The following is a 20,180-nucleotide window of genomic DNA, read 5'->3' as shown; positions in this document are numbered from 1 at the left end:
CCTGTGACTGACTGCCCCTCTCTCTCTCCCACTGACTCACACAGAGCCCTGTGACTGACTGCCCCTCTCTCTCTCCCACTGACTCACACAGAGCCCTGTGACTGACTGCCCCTCTCTCTCTCCCACTGACTCACACAGAGCCCTGTGACTGACTGCCCCTCTCTCTCCCACTAACTCACACAGAGCCCTGTGACTGACTGCCCCTCTCTCTCTCCCACTGACTCACACAGAGCCCTGTGACTGACTGCCCCTCTCTCTCTCCCACTGACTCACACAGAGCCCTGTGACTGACTGCCCCTCTCTCTCTCCCACTGACTCACACAGAGCCCTGTGACTGACTGCCCCTCTCTCTCTCCCACTGACTCACACAGAGCCCTGTGACTGACTGCCCCTCTCTCTCTCCCATTGACTCACACAGAGCCCTGTGACTGACTGCCCCTCTCTCTCTCCCACTGACTCACACAGAGCCCTGTGACTGACTGCCCCTCTCTCTCTCCCACTGACTCACACAGAGCCCTGTGACTGACTGCCCCTCTCTCTCCCACTAACTCACACAGAGCCCTGTGACTGACTGCCCCTCTCTCTCTCCCACTGACTCACACAGAGCCCTGTGACTGACTGCCCCTCTCTCTCTCCCACTGACTCACACAGAGCCCTGTGACTGACTGCCCCTCTCTCTCTCCCACTGACTCACACAGAGCCCTGTGACTGTCTCTCTCGCTCTCTCTCACTGACTCACACAGAGCCCTGTGACTGTCTCTCTCTCTCTCACTGACTCACACAGAGCCCTGTGACTGTCTCTCTCGCTCTCTCTCACTGACTCACACAGAGCCCTGTGACTGTCTCTCTCTCTCACTGACTCACACAGAGCCCTGTGACTGACTCCCTCTCTCTCTTTCACTGAATCACACAGAGCCCTGTGACTGACTGCCCCTCTCTCTCCCACTGACTCACACAGAGCCCTGTGACTGACTCCCTCTCTCTCTTTCACTGAATCACACAGAGCCCTGTGACTGACTGCCCCTCTCTCTCCCACTGACTCACACAGAGCCCTGTGACTGTCTCTCTCTCTCACTGACTCACACAGAGCCCTGTGACTGACTCCCTCTCTCTCTTTCACTGAATCACACAGAGCCCTGTGACTGACTGCCCCTCTCTCTCCCACTGACTCACACAGAGCCCTGTGACTGACTCCCTCTCTCTCTTTCACTGAATCACACAGAGCCCTGTGACTGACTGCCCCTCTCTCTCCCACTGACTCACACAGAGCCCTGTGACTGACTGCCCCTCTCTCTCCCACTAACTCACACAGAGCCCTGTGACTGACTGCCTCTCTCTCTCCCACTGACTCACACAGAGCCCTGTGACTGACTGCCTCTCTCTCTCACACTGACTCACACAGAGCCCTGTGAATGACTCCCCCTCTCTCTCCCACTAACTCACACAGAGCCCTGTGACTGACTGCCCCTCTCTCTCTCCCACTGACTCACACAGAGCCCTGTGACTGACTGCCCCTCTCTCTCTCCCACTGACTCACACAGAGCCCTGTGACTGACTGCCTCTCTCTCTCACACTGACTCACACAGAGCCCTGTGAATGACTCCCCCTCTCTCTCCCACTAACTCACACAGAGCCCTGTGACTGACTGCCCCTCTCTCTCTCCCACTGACTCACACAGAGCCCTGTGACTGACTGCCTCTCTCTCTCACACTGACTCACACAGAGCCCTGTGAATGACTCCCCCTCTCTCTCCCACTAACTCACACAGAGCCCTGTGACTGACTGCCCCTCTCTCTCCCACTGACTCACACAGAGCCCTGTGACTGACTGCCTCTCTCTCTCTCCCACTGACTCACACAGAGCCCTGTGACTGACTGCCTCTCTCTCTCACACTAACTCACACAGAGCCCTGTGAATGACTCCCCCTCTCTCTCCCACTAACTCACACAGAGCCCTGTGACTGACTGCCCCTCTCTCTCTCCCACTGACTCACACAGAGCCCTGTGACTGACTGCCCCTCTCTCTCTCCCACTGACTCACACAGAGCCCTGTGACTGACTGCCCCTCTCTCTCTCCCACTGACCCACACAGAGCCCTGTGACTGACTGCCTCTCTCTCTCACACTGACTCACACAGAGCCCTGTGAATGACTCCCCCTCTCTCTCCCACTAACTCACACAGAGCCCTGTGACTGACTGCCCCTCTCTCTCTCCCACTGACTCACACAGAGCCCTGTGACTGACTGCCTCTCTCTCTCACACTGACTCACACAGAGCCCTGTGAATGACTCCCCCTCTCTCTCCCACTAACTCACACAGAGCCCTGTGACTGACTGCCCCTCTCTCTCTCCCACTGACTCACACAGAGCCCTGTGACTGACTGCCTCTCTCTCTCACACTGACTCACACAGAGCCCTGTGAATGACTCCCCCTCTCTCTCCCACTAACTCACACAGAGCCCTGTGACTGACTGCCCCTCTCTCTCTCCCACTGACTCACACAGAGCCCTGTGACTAACTGTCTCTCTCTCTCACACTGACTCACACAGAGCCCTGTGACTGACTGCCTCTCTCTCTCCCACGGACTGTATTGTATAGCCATGCTCGCTCTTCCTGTGCAGTGTCTTGATACTGCGGTCGGATTTAATCGCCATTGAAATGTCTCTCTTGTACGGAGGTCACAATGCGTGTGATCAAATCGCCCGGAATGCATCCCATCTCATCAGATCTCAGGAGCGAGGCACGCGTGAGCCCCGAAAGTGCAGCAAAATCTATTTGCTGTACTGTACTTCTATGCTCCTGCATATATGCTCTGCCGCATTCATCAACCCACACTGCCGAGCATGGTACAATCATGTACCACCCCCCCCCCCCCCAATCATCTGCCCTGCAAGGCCTCATCCAGATAATGGCTATACATGGCCGTGAGATCACGTGACACCATGGGGATGGAATTTTAAAGAGAAACAAGCACACTGACAACCCCCCCTCCTCACCAACCCTGTGCATTGCAGGCGGTGGCGGAGGGGTCAGGTCGCCCGTTCCCACGGCCACTGGTGAAACGAGACACCTACGACGGAGGGGGTGTGGTGCTTACTCACGTAAGCATGCAATCATTCGCCCATTCACTGACCCTCTCGCTCGCTCACCATATCATTCCTCACACCTCACTCGCACGCACGCACGCACGCACGCTCACTTGATCATTCGCCCATTCACTCACTCACTGGCTCACTTGATCATTCGCCCATTCACCGACCCTCTCACTGGCTCACTATATCATTCCTCCCACCTCACTCGCACGCACGCACGCACGCTCACTTGATCATTCGCCCATTCACTCACTCACTGGCTCACTTGATCATTCGCCCATTCACCGACCCTCTCACTGGCTCACTATATCATTCCTCCCACCTCACTCACTCGCTCGCACGCACGCTCACTTGATCATTCGCCCATTCACTCACTCACTGGCTCACTTGATCATTCGGCCATTCACTGACACTCTCGCTCTCTCACTTTATAATTCGACTACTCACTCTCTCGCTCGCTCACTTTAGCATTCGCCCACTCACTCTCTCGCTCACTCGCTCATTTTAGATTTGCCCACTCACTTTCTCGCTCACTCGCTCATTTTAGAAATCGCCCATTCACTCACTCTCTCACTTTATCATCGCCCATTCACTAACTCTCTCACTTTATCATTCGCCTATTCACTCGCTCGCTCACTTTATCATTCGCCCATTCACTCACTCTCTCACTTTATCATTCACCCATTCACTCACTCTCTCACTTTATCATTCGCCCATTCACTCACTCTCTCACTTTATCATTTGCCCATTCACTGACTCATTCATTTATTCACTCACTCACTCAAGTCCCTTATATAATAATTGCCCTTTTCACTTGCCTATTCAATACATCTCCAGATGTATTTTGTGCGTTTGAGTGTACTGTGCGTGTGACGCGCAAGATGGGCGAATGTGCATCGGCATGGTGACAATCGTGAGCAGGCTGCTGCTACCAGCCCAGTGACCCAAGTTCCATTCCCAGCCACGGCTACCGTCAGTGATACCCGAACCGGTCCTCTGCACTCCCGAATCACTAATCCACACCGACACAGCGTGGTGAAATATGGCGAAATGCCCCCTTGTCCAACGCAGCTTGGGTTGCCCTTCGTCCAGCGGCTGACAAAGGACCGTACATCTGTAGTGTTGTAAAGGACGGACTCCTAAACTTCTTTATGGCACACACTGTTTATCATCTTAATACACAGTCCCTATCACACAAAGGGGTATATGGTCCCCTCACCCGTTACCCTGAGGAGGTACAGCCTCCGGACCTTGCAGGCTATCTAATCTCCCTGCTCTCCCAGCGTCCTCTGGCTGGACCTAGGGGATCTCTCCCCGACCACTGGTGACACTGAGCCCTAGCCCTGATAAGGGCTGGAGGGCTTGGTCCAGGGTCCTAGATGTCTTCGGCCGACTTGGGTCTTCGTGTAGCAGAACTGGCCAAGAGCTCTCAGCGCTCCGGCTTTCATACCTGTTCGTGGCCGGGTTGTCCAATCCCCGGCCACCTTGTGGGACCCTCCGATTGGTCCTTCCCAATCTGGCGTTTGCATCCTACCTCTCCCCATTTGACCCTGGCCGTTTGATTGAGTGGGAAAACCTTGTTTACGATCCGCACTCTCACAGCTTGCGAAACAGCGAGTAGTTAACACCACTACACATTTATAATAATTTAAACCGCACAGTATTCACACACTCTCGGAGAGAGATGGAACAATTCAGAGGCGCGAGGAACCACAGACAGGCGAGGAACGCAGCAGCCAAGCGATAAGCCGGCACTAAATCCCTCTCAAACCCCCCTAAGCTCTGCCGTCCTCTATATATTAAGGTGTTATCGGGCAAGTACCAAACATGCGAGGGAGAAACACTCTATCCCACACAAATGGAACATGTGTAGTTCCACATTTGCTGTACCGCATTCCCCTGGCAAGGCAAAGCATGGCACCTTCCTGGAAGCAGGTGGAAAGGGATTTTCACAACGTCTGTGTGACCCACCAACCCTCGCAACTCCCCAGTGCTGGATTACAGGACACGTACGTTAGCCGCCGCCACCGCACGGCTAAAACATTTTAACGCAAAAAAAAAACTAAAAGCTTTTCACCGTTAAATTTCCTTCACGACGACGACCGTGACGACGCGCAGAGCTTCAAGCCCCGTCGATCCTCGCCACACGATAAATAAACATTTGCAATGCGACGCTAAACACGAATTGCAATCCTCTTCCTGATCTTCCACCTCGGGGTCCTCCTCCTGGTCTTTCCCCGCCTGGTCCCCCCTTCTGATCGTCCCGTCCTCCTCCTGATTTTCCCGCTCTTTCTGCTTGCTGCCAACTGCTTCACCCTCCCCTGCAGTCCCGCAACTCCCTCTAGACCCCGACAATCTGACCCCTCCCGGCACCTGCGATTAGCACGGTTGGCTACGTACGGTGCGGAACACGTTCGACACACAGATGGCGGTGCGGCCTTGCCGCGGAGCCCGTACCTTCTCCCGGTTCTTCTCGTTGCGCTTTGCTCCGCTCTCTCCCTGCTTCTCCTCGCGCTTCAGCACCTCCTGAAGCTTAGCTTCTGCCACCACGCTCTCCGAGTGGAAGGTGTGGTAGTCGCGCATGCTCTGGACACGGACGGGCGGGCGACACGCAGCGTATGAACAACAAACGCCGTCGCGGGGCGGAAAAGGAGCGTGTCCTGGGCATCACGCGGGCGCATAATCCGCGCGCTTCGTGTTATCGCAACTCGGTCTGCGTGAGTCTACGGGTCTTTTTAAAAGACTGTTGGGTCCCTCCCACGGTTGCCTGTTCCGCTCCCCCCCATCAACCAGAACACGTTCAGGTGCATGGGCCTGGCGGAGATTTGCGTGCGGTTGTTTTTGTCGCCAAACGGTCTGCAGCGGGCCTTTGTTCTTGTGTACAGAATTTTTTTTTGTAAAAAAATAAAATTTGTTGTGGGTCCCTATGTGAGTCTATGTGTAGAGGAGCAGTGGTAGGAAGTGAGGAATCGGCAGGAAAGGGTGGGATGACGTCATAGCTTGACGTCATGTATCCAGAGGGGCAAGGTACTTCGGGGGGGAACCCGGGGTGAGGGGCGGGGTCGTTGTGGGTAGCTGAGGGAACGGAAAGACACGCCGGAATGGAAAGACACGACGCTCAGCACCGAGTCCCTCGTCCGAGGAAAGAGTGGGATTAGTGGGGAGCTTAGGTTAGATTTCGATTTAAAGCTTTCGTGACTGCAGGGATTCATCTTCTTGGTTCTTTCGGTAAAGTCACGTAGAAGGGAAGTAATAAAATAATAAAAATAAAACATAAAACACATTCTTCACCTGAGGACGGCTGCTTGCGTTGTGGCCGAAACGTCGTGAGAATTATATTATTATGTTTTATTTTTATTATTTTATTACTTCCCTTCTACGTGACTTTACCGAAAGAACCAAGAAGATGAAGCTTAGGTTAGGACAGGCCAAGGAGTTAAGCGGGTACCGGGACGGTCCACGGCAAGGACCAAGTGTAGAGGTACCTACCTCTGCTCTGATCCTGTGATCCTGTACGTGAGCGTGGTAGTTAATAAACTGGCAATAGCCCTTACGGAGAAGCTCGTCACCGTGCGAGTTTACACCTCTACAAATGTATCGCACCGGGTTGAGACCCTCCACTCATGACACTGGAGGACCCCGGTGCAATCACTGTGGTTGGGCAGCCGAGACCGGGACTAAAATCCTGGATTTCGGCGGTGACGGTTCAGCGTCTTTGGAACTCTGTGTGCTCCTCAGCCACCCCGTGACGATAAAGAGTTGAAACGGAACCGACGACGATGAACGCACCCCGTTGAGTTCTTGCAGGGTTTTGAACAGTTCATCTTGCACCTTCTGAATGATCTCCTTGCTCTGAACACGGCGAAACACAACAATGACAATGACGGTATTAAATAAATAACAGTAATCATCAACAGCACATAATAATAATAGGGTTTTTCCACATTTTTTTTTTTCTGGCGACAAAACTGAGACCTTTTGCAAGGAATCATGTTTACATTAACCACAATACCTGCAGTCAGAATACAAGGGTGGGGGGGGGGGGGAAACCCTTGTCAAAGCCATCTCTCTTCGGCATACCTCAGCAACTGTTTTCGCTGTGGTGGTCCCCACCTGATGAAGGACGCTTGTGTTGCGTCCGAAACGTCGTGATTTAATTTAGTTGTTTTCACTTTTTTATTTGAATTTGTATCTTTTATTTGAAATTTTTATTTTATTTTATTATTATTTTCTACCCACGTGACTTTACCGAAAGAACCAAAGAGTATGGATCCTTGCAGTCACGAAAACTTCAAATCTATCATCGTCATCACCATGTCGATGACGATGACAAAAATACCCTTGACCATGATGATGCAGTCAATTAAAATAACAATTATGATGACCATGATGACAATGAAAACAACAATGACGATGACGACGATGATGACGTTGAAGATAATGACGTGTTATCGTTAACACCGAGACAAAGATGATGACAAGTCTGACGCCAATAGACGTCGACGATAATGACCGCGACGATGACCGTGTATCAATCAGAAGTCACAAACGGGTTTTGATTCCTTACCCGTACCCGTACCCGGCCGCACCAGGGTCGCAAACGGCTACCCGTACCCGTACCCGGCCAGGTACGGGTAGCCGGGTATCGGGTAGGGTACGGGTATCGGGTACCCGGTTGCGACCTCTGGTGTCAATGCTGCCGGTGACAATGAACAACAATGATGACGACGGTGTGGATGGAGCTGCTGCCGCCGCCGCCGCCGTCACCCTGCCTTGCGAAGGAGGCGTGTCGAGTCCTCGTAGCTGTACGTGAGTCGGGGGACCACGGCGGAGTTGTACAACGTCGCCAGCTGCACGTGGTCCGCACTCTCGCGCTGAGCCTGCTCCAGCATCAGCTGCCAGCATGTGAGCGGCGTGGGCAGCCCACAGCCCTCGCTGCAGCAGCAGCAGCAGCAGCAGTAAGGATGAGAAAAGAACAAAAGCATAAGTGCCATTGCCATCGTCATGATTGTTCAGTTACTAAACAAATGGTTTATCACGTGGAAATTTATAGCAGCCAAATACTCTAAACTAAACCCTCCTCCTCCTCACCACCACCACCTCCTCACCGCTCACCCCTAAGGAGAACACGCAAACTCCAAATATACAGGTGTCAGGGTCGGGACCGAACCCACGACCTCCTGTACGCCAGGCAAAGTAGTTAACATCTCATAGCCACCGTGGCACCCATCATCATCATCAGCATCTCCTTACTGGCCATTTCCATCAGAGATGTGTAATGGAGGCCCAAAATAAGCCGAATAAAATCCTAGTTTTCCACGCTCATGCTCAACTCCTTATACGGGCAAAGGGCGGGGTGAAGTGAGGCCTACGCGCAGGAGACGGGACCTACATCGGTAAGAGTGAGGAGGAGGAGGCTGCTCACTGTGTGGGCAGGGATAGTGACGGAGTGAGCGTGGCTATATAAAAGTGTGCGAGGCTGACGGAGCGAGGGTGGGGCTAGCAGCTCGCCACACATCCCAGTGGAGCCTCCCAGACACGTGGGAGCATCGGGGACTTGAAGAGAAACCCGACGGAAAGGAAGGCTGAGAGAGGTCCAGAGGCGAGGAAGGGTTAAGGGGATCCCAGGAGCAGAGGTCGCAACCGGGTACCCGATACCCGTACCCTACCCGATACCCGGCTACCCGTACCCGGCCGGGTACGGGTACGGGTACCCGTTTGCGACCCTGGTGCGGCCGGGTACGGGTACGGGTAGACCGTGAGTCACTGGTGAGTAACCGTTTGTCACTCATTTCGGGTAGGGTACGGGTAGCGTACGGGTACCCGTACCCGGCCGAGTACGGGTACCCGTTTGCGACCGTGGTGCGGCCGGGTACGGTAACGGGTAAGGAATCAAAACCCGTTTGCGACCTCTGCCCAGGAGGGAGAGGGGGGCACCTCACCGGAGCAGGGTGTCACGTGACCCTGGGCGCAGGCGGGCTGCGAACCGCTCGGCGAGGCGGTCGAGCGAGCGTGCGTACTCGTTCTCGATGTCGGCGCGACGACGCAGGAACTCGATGGAGTCGGAGAGCATGGCCAGGCGCAGGTCGGCGTGGTGCTCCAGCGTGTGCACGTGCTCCGCCAGGGAAGACCGCAGATCTGGCACGTGGCAAAGACAAAGATGATAATAATAATAATAGTTCAATTTGTAACGCGCGCAAATTTGCAGACGTAGTGGCCGCAACTCAGAGGCGCGGAGCCAAGCTCAGAGTCGCTCGAAAGCTCGTGGTTGTAGAGGTGAGTTTTTAAGTGTCTCTTGAAGGAGGCGATTGAGGTGATGCTGCGAATGTGCAGAGGGGTGATGGCGTTCCAGACTGTTGGGGCTGCCACCGAGAAGCGGCGCATAGCCGTGACCATCCTGGATCTTGGTATCAAGAGGAGGTCGTGAGTCGCGCCGCGCAGGCATCTGCCGTGTGCTGAGCTGCAAGTTGTCAATAATGAAGAAAGGTACGGCGGGCAGGCGAAGCCTCGACAGACTGTTGATGGGGAAAGTTTTTGAGTCGCCGCCTATGGAGGTCGGCATGGCACACTAGGGGGTGGGTGGCCAGCATCGTGCAAAGGCCGCTTTTTTTTTCTCTATCCTAGTAGCGATGTTGACACATTTCACCGGGTACTCATGTGAGGGTAAGTGGAGCGAATGGAGGCCCAGGACAGGTTCAGATCAACATCACTGGTGTTGGCCGAGGAGGAATTGAACTTGGGTCAACGGGTTAGTAGCACTACACGCTAACCACTCCCTACCGCTGCCCACAAGCACAACACAAGCACAAAGACAAAGATCCCCCGTGAAGCCTCAAGACTTTTGGGGAAAGTGCCGTCGGCAAGCACCAATGAAGGGCGGCACAGCACGAACACATCTTCTTGGTTCTTTCGGTAAAGTCACATACAAGGGAAATAATAAAATAATAAAAATAATAAAACGCTGTCTTCCCGACAGACCTGTTCTTCACCTGAGAACGGCTGCTTGCATTGTGGCCGAAACGTCGTGAGAATTATTTTATGTTTTATTTTTATTATTTTATTATTTCCCTTCTACGTGACTTTACCGAATGAACCAAGAAGATGAATCCCTGCAGTCACGAAAGCTTTAAATCGAAACACAACACAGCTTCTTCAAGCACAATGAGGTAGGGCCACTGCCCGAAACATTGCCTCTTGTATATTTTCCCTTTGAAGACGACACTGTTATGGACGAATGTGTTCAGGTGTTTGGTTAATTGTGCTTGTGCACCATTGCCAACACAGCAGCGGCATAAGGAATGTTGTCATTCCAAGATATAGTTGAACTTATTCAGTTACGAGAATAGGTGTTCCCTTTTTTTCTGGCAACAAAACAGTTGTGTTAAGATGTTAAAACACCAAACTGAAACCTTTAACAAGGAATCATGTCTGCATTAACCACAATACTTGTGGTCAAAATGCAAACAAAAAACACTCCGATAATATAATATATGGCATTGTTTTTTAAACTTATTGGTCCACATCAGAGACAGCTTTCTTTTGAGCCTAGTCTCAAAACGGTTTTAGACCAGAGGATGCCAATAGGTGTACATCACAAAGACAATGCACCATCAGAGTAATGAGAGCTCGGGGTGAGCATCTACATCATGGGACCTCCTTTGCCAGTACCAAAATTAGAGAATAGGTTTTCCCCTTTTTTCTGGCAACAAAACAGCTGTGTTAAGACGTTAAAACACCAAACTGAAGAACTTTTACAAGGAATCCTGTCTGTATTTACCACAATGCTTGTGGTCAGAATGCAAAGAAAAAAAACCATACTCCGATAATATCTGGCATTGTCTTTGAAACTGATTGAAATTGAAAGTTTGCTCTTTTCACATCTTAACACCCGTTTTGTTGCCAGAACAAAAAAGGCGAAAACCTATATTTTGGTACTGGCAAAGGAGGTCCCGTGATGTATTCAGTTACAGTTCAAAGTGTCTCGAGGAAAAGGGTCGGTGCCAAATCGACCTTCCACATTCCTACGGCAGGGCCTGGTTTAGTGCAGCGACCAACCACTGATTGACTCACACACAAATGGTGCCTTATTTGTTGTTGTTGTGTACAAACCCTTGAAAGTACAACTGGCTGAATGAACAGTTTGCGTTGGAAAAAAAACGTGCAACGGTGAGTGGGCGTGGTCTACGGCACACTGCAGCCAATCACACGCGAGTGGTGGGGTGGGGGACGTGGCTTACGGCACACTGCAGCCAATCACACGCGAGTGGTGTTGGGGGGGAGGGGCCTACGGCACACTGCAGCCAATCACACGCGAGTGGTGGTGGGGGGTGTGGCCAACGGCACACTGCAGCCAATCACACGCGAGTGGTGGTGGGGGGTGTGGCCAACGGCACACTGCAGCCAATCACACGCGAGTGGGGGAGGGGCCTCGCTGCCCTTTGAAAAAAGGTGCCCAAACCAGTTCTACTGGGGTGCATTCCGCAAAACAAGTGTCAAGGCAAGATCAATGTAAAGTGTGTCAAAATACATATATATACCGTCGGGTCAGCAATCATGCCTGAAATTCCACCACTGATGTCCTCTTCTATCCCCCGCCCCCCCATGTGTGCAGATACTACTGGCTATATTGTATGTAGGGTGTGTGTAGGCATATATTGCTATAAAATACATTTATATTTTTTGTGTGGGGGGGGGGTGGGGGTCCACATTTGTTGGAACCCTGTTGGATCAACTTTTTTGCTCCACACATCTGGAGGACTGGCGGGTCCACGTTCTATAACTGTTTGAATCAGGCCATTTCTGAAAGGCTCTTATCATTTAGTTGTTTGTTGTAGTACAGAGTTAGACTGATGGCCTTAATCTAAGTTGTCTTGTGGTTGTTGTTGGTTGTTTGACTTGCATCCCACTGGGATTTTTGCACACAGCGTTGGTGTACGGTGCTTTTTCTGCAATATTTTGCTGTCTTTTTTTACATTTTCTTTTTGCACTTAGTCACATATTCATTTTAAGATGTTTTCTTGTTCATGTTTTAGTTTTTTGTTTGTTGCGGTTGCACCCGATTCAAGAGCCGAATGGCTCACAGGGCTATACCTAATACATGAACTTGAACTTGACGGACAAAGGGGACAAACGGAGCATCGGGCTTTCATAATATCACCGCACTAATTTGCGTTGGCAGTGCTGCTCCAGCACAAATAACAATGGCTCGTCAACAGATCGGCCAGAGAGACAGAGTGGATAGTGAGAGTTGGAGTGACCTTCAGGGTTGGCGGCCACTGCGCTCTGCTAAGACTTTGACAACTGCTTACAAAAGGCGTTGTTCTGTGTTGAAACGACTCAACATCGCAAAGACAGGCGCAAAGGCGGTGGCGCTGTAAACCTCAGAATTAAAAACAAACTGCAAATTGCAATTTAAGGGGGAAGACAGAGGAGTTGGCTGATGAGTTTCAGAGTCTAGCAGTGGGGGAGGGTGATGGAGGAGTGTGATGGTGAAGGAGTGTGATGGTGATGGAGTGTGATGGAGAAGGAGTGTGATGGAGAAGGAGTGTGATGTAGAAGGATGGTGATGGAGAAGGAGTGTGATGTAGAAGGATGGTGATGGAGAAGGAGGGTGATGGAGGAGTGTGATGTAGAAGGATGGTGATGGAGAAGGAGGGTGATGGAGAAGGATGGTGATGGAGAAGGAGTGTGATGTAGAAGGATGGTGATGGAGAAGGAGTGTGATGTAGAAGGATGGTGATGGAGAAGGAGGGTGATGGAGGAGTGTGATGGTGATGGAGAAGGAGGGTGATGGAGAAGGATGGTGATGGAGAAGGAGTGTGATGGTGATGGAGAAGGATGGTGATGGTGATGGAGAAGGATGGTGATGGTGATGGAGAAGGATGGTGATGGAGAAGGATGGTGATGGTGATGGAGAAGGATGGTGATGGTGATGGAGAAGGAGGGTGATGGTGATGGAGAAGGAGTGTGATGGTGATGGAGAAGGATGGTGATGGAGGGTGATGGTGATGGAGAAGGATGGTGATGGAGAAGGATGGTGATGGTGATGGAGAAGGATGGTGATGGAGAAGGATGGTGATGGTGATGGAGAAGGATGGTGATGGAGAAGGATGGTGATGGAGAAGGAGTGTGATGGTGATGGAGAAGGAGTGTGATGGTGATGGAGAAGGATGGTTAGAATGACGGTGACGTTTGGGGGCTGGTGCTGTGGTAACAGGATTAATGTGACTGCGAGGTGTGTAATGCATGTCCGGGGTGAAGGGTTAGAATGTAGGTGTGGTTCAGTGGTGGTGGTGGCGGCCTTGGGACACCTGCGGAGTCACGACACTTTACAAAAGCGAGACCTACATTACAACGCACACTCAAGAAAAATACAGACCAAGTGAGAAAAAATGGAACAGACGCTTTGAGATATTAGGAAGTATTGATGCAAATATGAATGAGGGAAACAGACAGGGTGACGCTCTTTCGCCAAAGTAACTATTTACATCTTCTTGGTTCTTTCGGTAAAGTCACGTAGAAGGGAAGTAATAAAATAATAAAAATAAAACATAATAAAATAATAGTGAGAATTATTTTATTATGTTTTATTTTTATTATTTTATTACTTCCCTTCTACGTGACTTTACCGAAATAACCAAGAAGATGAATCCCTGCAGTCACGAAAGCTTTAAATCGAAATTTAACTATTTACAGCGACGTTTGAATATTTTTTTTTATCTTCCAAATTTTACTCGCAGAAGTGAAGACGTACAAGTTGATGCTGACACCACGAAGCATCTGAGATTATTGATGACATAGTCATTATAATGTCCAATGGGGGCATGAATAGCAGGAAGTGTTAAAATGACATAGGCAAGGGTTGCAAAATAACGCAGAGAAATTTGTGGAACTCCAACTTCCTCTTGGCTGCGACGTGGTTAGGAAATGTCAGGGCAGAATGTGGGTTAATTAACTCGTTTGTGCGATCATTTGACCATTATGCCTTTTGTGTGTGTGTGTGTGCTGGATTTTCTCCAGGTTATCTGCTTGCCAGCCACGTGCAAAACACTCCTCTGTCAAAAAATAAATTGGCCAAACATCCAAAATGTCGCAGGACACTTCTGAAAAATCATTGGTGTCATGGTGAGCCTTTCCTTTACATGGAAACATTTGCAATCTCTACATTTTGACCAATCATAAGGCATGTGATGCGTGTAGAACGTTACGGTTAGGATTAGGAAGAGGGCTGTAAATTGACAGAGCGGGTTATCAGGATTACGGTTCTGGGTTATGCTAAAGGGTTGGGTTACGATGAATGTGACAAGATAATATTACGCCTGTGTTTGGTGCGGCGGTGCAGTGGTTTTGCGCTACCGCATTCACCGCTGATGTTAGCTGCGGCTAACATCAGCGGTGAGTGATATGCCGGTCCTGGCCACTCTCAATTCACCGAACCCTGCACTGACCAGCGTGGTGAGATTTGTCCAAACAACCCCAACGAAATATACAGCTTGCAGAGAGGCCTTCATCCAGCAGTGGATGTATCGTGGCTGATGACAATAGTTCTCATAAGGATGTCCTCCCACTGTTCTGCATGGGTTTCTTCTGGGTTCTACTGTTTCCTTCTCATCAGTAAAATAAACAAACCAAAAGTCACCTGAAACTTGCTCAATTTAGGATCACAGGTTGCAACATCGGCCCATACTGCGAAAACTTGGCAGAACCCTCCTGAATAAGAGTCTTGAGCCTAAGCGAGGCTTTCCTGCGTAAACAAGCATACTCATGCAAGGTAGGGTAAAGGTCAAGATTAAGGTACAAGATTATAGTAGCCGTGAGTGTGAATTAAGGGTGAAGGTGTGTTTGAGGGACAGGCAGGCACAGCCAGACCGACTGTACGCAAGCCCAACTTTGCCTACCCTCAAGCAAGCCCGTAGAAGTATCCAACACCTGAGCTATCAGTTGCGTTCAGCTTGGCTGCATGCAACGAAATCGCTTGTATAGGGACGACTCTAAATGCCAGTTTTGAGCGGTTACTCATTTGCTTTAATTTTTCTCGAAGACTTTGCAGTTTTTTCCTGGATTTTTCTGTTTGCGCATAGTCACATAGTCACTTCAAGATCTTCTTGGTTCTTTCGGTAAAATCACGTAGAAGGGAAATAATAAAATAATACAAATAAAACATAATAAAATAATTCTTTCCAACAGACCTGTTCTTCACCTGAGGACGGCTGCTTGCGTTGTGGCCGAAAAGTCGTTAGAATTATTTTATTACGTTTTATTTTTATTATTTTATTATTTCCCTTCTACGTGACTTTACCGAAAGAACCAAGAAGATGAATCCCTGCAGTCACGAAAGCTTTAAATCGAAATTCACTTCAAGATGTTTTCTTGTTCATGTTTTTGTTTGTTACGGTTGCAACCGATTCAAGAGCCGAATGGCTCACGGTGCTATACCTAATTAATGAAACTGAAACTGGTTCACGCACTGCGCCTTTTAGCACTACGATCACTAATCGTGTGCACTACGCACAACCACTCAAAGGAGTTGGCCAAACATCCAAATGTAGGGCGACAGAGCTTGGGCGATTGTTGGCGCCAGTTCTGGCTGCCTTCCCGCTCTGGTTTTCCCGCGCCTCGGAATCTAAGGCAACTGTGCAGAGCGTTACCAGTTCATAACTCTAACGATACTGACCAGGGTGGGGGTGGGGGCAGAGGTCGCAACCGGGTACCCGATGCCCGTACCCTACCCGATACCCGGCTACCCGTACCCGGTACCCGTTTGCGACCCTGGTGCGGCCGGGTACGGGTAGGCCGTGAGTTACTGGTGAGTCACCGTTTGTCACTCATTTCCCAACGTCTTGGCTCTTCTCACAATTCAAGTTCCTAGAATCAACCCACCCGCACCTGCAACATGGCTTCATCCCAGAGGTCGCAATCGGGTACCCGATACCCGTACCCAGCCGGGTACGGGTGTAGGGTACGGGTACGGCCGGGTACGGGTACGGGTACCCGTTTGCGACCCTGGTGCGGCCGGGTACGGGTACGGGTAAGGAATCAAAACCCGTTTGCGACCTCTGGGTGGGGGTCACCAGACGATGGGCGAGGCTCTGTTGTGAGGGGCGTGGCTCTGTTGTGAGGGGCGTGGCCATGCACTGTAACCACACCCACTCACGGTCATCGTTGCACAACTATTAGCTCAGATGGGCGCAAAGCAGTCACGGGCGATCGAGTTGCGTGGTTTCGCGGACAGATCTGGTTGTGAAACCGGTCGGATTCGCCGTATGACCATCAGACCTTGAAAGCTAAGCAAGTTTGAGCCTGGATAGTGCTTGGATGGCAGACGAACAAGTATGTAGGCAGGGATTGTAAGTGCAGCAAAAAATTGTTTTAATATATATATACACTGAATTCAGTTCTGCGTCTCATCGCCCGCACTCTGCACCAACCAACACGAACCAGGTTGGTGAAGTATGATCAAGTAATTCTCACTCCCTGCACGGCAAGGAGTGGGCCCTCATCCATTGAAACAATTTTCTCCTTGTACGCAGACCCACAAACTTACACAAAAGTCCCCTAGATCTCCAGGTTTCCATAGTTTATACAACGCGTACACATTAATTGTCTCTTAAGAGGTTCAAACTTAACTGAGGAGTCGGGGGGGGGGGATTTGGCAGACCACCATTCCGACTGACCCTCAAAATAACTAACATCATAACTCTTCATCGTATTTTTTACATACTAATGACGACCGCTTGTGTTGCGATCGAAACGTCGTAGTTTTTTGTTATTTTCTTTGAACCTATTTACGTGACTTTACCGAAAGACCCAAAGAATATGAATATAAAATAAAGGCCATTGCCTGAAACGTTGCCCATTATGTGTTGAGTTTTATTGGTTAAATGTGCTTGTGCATGCCTACCCATCTGCCAATGCAGCTGCATCACCAAATAATTGGTCTCACATCAAATACAGACATAGATCCACCACAATATTTGCTGCGCAACGCATTACGAGCATGTGTATAATACTGATTTTTTTGCGCAGAACAGAATCCCAAATTTTAGATGGAGTTGTTCTTGGCAATAACATCTCGTAAACCAACCGCATTTGTTTAACAAGCCTGGCTCTGCTGATGAGATTCGGAAGGTTGAAACCGGACCCCGAGTTTCGCTCGCTTAAATAAATGCCATACTCTTAGGTTTTTTCGGTAAAGTCACGTAGGTAAAAAATAAAATTAAAATTAATAAAAGTAATAATATAAATAAAATAATAAATCACGACGTTTCGGAGGCAACACAAGTCTCCGTCATCAGGTGATCGAAATGTATCTTGATACAGTAAATTTAGCTGTGGCGGTCCCAACACGAATTTGATATAACGTGATCAAGATACAGTAAATCTAGCTTTGACGGTCCCACCTGATGACGGAGACTTGTGTTGCCTCCGAAACGTCGTGATTTTTTATTTTATTTCTATTATTTTTATTATTATTTTTATTTTTTACCTACGTGACTTTACCAAAAAAACCTAAGAGTATGAATCCTTGCAGTCACGAAAGCTTCACATCTGGAATAAATAATGCCATTGAATAATATCGGTCTGCAAATCCCAATCGACTGTGACGGAACAAAACAATACTTTTGTTGATACGTCTAGACAAAGAGCTGGATTTTGCTCAAACAGTCTGTTCTCCTATAACGCTTTTTCACAACACGAATTGGATATGACGTGATCAATGTATGAGAGGACACGTTTTTTCACAACGCGGATGCGAATTGGATATAACGCGATTGAGTGAATGGAACTCCGTCGCACGAATGGACATAAGCGGTTGTGTGGCTGCCAAGGCGGGATGCTGCTGGATGCTTCGAGATGCTATCCTGCAAACGCATCTCACGTGTTATCACGGACTGCACTTTACCCTACGTTATACATTACTTATTACAACGCAATTTATTTTCCAAAACGGGTGTTTTTCAACTACTGTACCGCGCTTTCGGAGAGAACAGATTGTACTTTATACCATTGGAACCTCATTTGCCAGTAAAAAATATGATAATTGGTTTTTTACCCTTCTATCTGGCAACAAAACTGACACCTTTTTGACAAGGAGTCATGTTTGCATAGACCACAATACCTGCAGTCATAATGCAAACAAAAAACATAACTCTGATAATGTATGCACTGTCCTTGAAGTTGATTGGTCCACACCCGAGACAGCTTTCCTTAGAGCCTAGTCTCACATGGGTTGGACCAGATAACACCAAAAGGCGCACAACTCAAAGGCAATGCACCATCAGAGTATGAGAGCTCGGGGTAAGCATTTACACCATTGGAACCTCATTTGCCAGTAAAAAATATAATTGTTTTTTTACCCTTCTATCTGGCCACAAAACTGACACCTTTTTTTACAAGGAGTCATGTTTGCATAGACCACAATACCTGCAGTCATAATGCAAACAAAAAACACAACTCTGATAATGTATGCACTGTCCTTGAAGTTGATTGGTCCACACCCGGAGACAGCTTTCCTTAGAGCCTAGTCTCACATGGTGTTGGACCAGATGACGCCAAAAGGCGCACTTCGGTTTGAGGGCAACGGCGGCTGATGGCCTCTGTGCCCCACCATGGCCCTGCAAGTCCCGATAACAGCGACAAGGAGCAGGAGGGAGCTTCGCTACTTCCCTGTGTCGCTTTGCCAATTTTAATTTTTTACGCACACACTGCAAGCGATCGCTTAACGCGTGTTCACACGAGAGCGCGTTTTCACCATCACGCGGTTCCTTCCAAGTAGGGAACAAATTTTCGCATAACGCGGAATGAGGTACTTACAACGCGGTTTCTGAGTGGTTGATGGTGAACTAATTTCTTGAACTGTATCGCTGAACGGTATGATACAGCACGTGGAATGATACAGTAACACGGCGGCATACTCTCGGCTATTTGTCTCCGACATCTCACTGTGTGCGCGCAGTACATTGCATCTCGGCGAACTTTATCGGCACATTATTTGTGGAGAAAATGTTTTCGCTTAACGCATTTTGTCGCTCACCGTGGCACCCTTCAGGAACGCATCTACCGCGTTAAACGGGGACTTGCTGTATTTAAAAAAATAACTGCTGCCGAATTCAATCGGAAAATAAGACACTCTGAAACGTAAGACGCACCCCCCAAACTTATGCTCGCCGTTCAAAAAAGTTACACAAAGATGGTCACACACAAACACACACAGGTACGTGCAACAAAAAAAAAATTCTGGCCTGGACTTTTGCAGCTGTTTTAGACTAATTTCAGGGTACCGATTCCAAATCTGATCTCAGATTTGCTCTATCACATCTCATTTTTATGCTATTGGCATACCCCATTTTCATTGATTTTACCCGAAATTAACTGTCACTTATGATTGCAAGTTGTTGCGAGTCAGTGACTGCTTTAGTGTTAAAATATGGTGCTGTATTTTTAGGATAGTGTGTTTATAATATCATTTTATATAGATATCCACATTTATTTAATATTTTTCTTCTGCAGTTTTTATTGAAAATGCAATATTTGATATCTCAAAAACCTGATGGGATAGACAAAAACTGATGCCAGATTTGGAATCAGCACCCCAACATTACCTTAGAACCGTTGGAATACCTTATGCCAGAAAAAGTGTGTTGACCAGTGTTATAAGAGCTGTCCCCCACCCCCCTCTCGACACGTGATGTAAACTAAGGGGGGAGGGTGGGGAAGGGAAACGCGTTTTATCATCCGAAAGATACGATAACGTTTTTTGTTTGTTAACGGTTCTGTGGCATCCAAACTCGGCAGCGTTGCGTCAGCACGCCGTTGCCCACTGGGAAACTGCATGCGGCGGCAGCAGCGTGGGTGAAATTTTAATTTCGAATCTGTAAAAAATGTTTTGTGCTCCTTTCGTAAACCACCACTTGCACTCAAGAAGTCGTGTTGAAAGCGACCAAGTGATTTCCAGCTCAAATAGACATCGTACTTATGTCCTGTTTACAGCTTTGAGCAGGATATGGACATTCTATATTCCTAGGGCAGGGGAAATTCTATCCATAGGACAACTACCGTTGACTTAGACACAAGCTGGTACCTATTTTATC

The 20,180-nt window shown here is 49.2% G+C and overlaps 1 protein-coding gene across 1 annotated transcript in view; it reads right to left on the bottom strand.

Moving 5' to 3' along the window:
• Window positions 1-20,180, bottom strand: part of LOC144732873 (SLIT-ROBO Rho GTPase-activating protein 1-like) — a 54,619-nt gene that overhangs the window by 19,212 nt on the left and 15,227 nt on the right. The window contains exons 2-5 of the mRNA XM_078614524.1: window positions 9,033-9,228; window positions 7,863-8,025; window positions 6,880-6,942; window positions 5,548-5,676 (exon numbers count right to left, since the gene is read on the bottom strand). Of these exons, the coding sequence (XP_078470650.1) occupies window positions 5,548-5,676; window positions 6,880-6,942; window positions 7,863-8,025; window positions 9,033-9,228 (551 nt within the window). The remainder of the gene's footprint in view (window positions 1-5,547; window positions 5,677-6,879; window positions 6,943-7,862; window positions 8,026-9,032; window positions 9,229-20,180) is intronic.

Source organism: Lampetra planeri, chromosome 44 (genome assembly GCF_965212315.1).
Source record: "Lampetra planeri chromosome 44, kcLamPlan1.2.h2, whole genome shotgun sequence".
Classification (NCBI taxonomy): Eukaryota; Metazoa; Chordata; class Hyperoartia; order Petromyzontiformes; family Petromyzontidae; genus Lampetra; species Lampetra planeri.
This window is presented reverse-complemented; position numbering and strand designations above follow the sequence as displayed.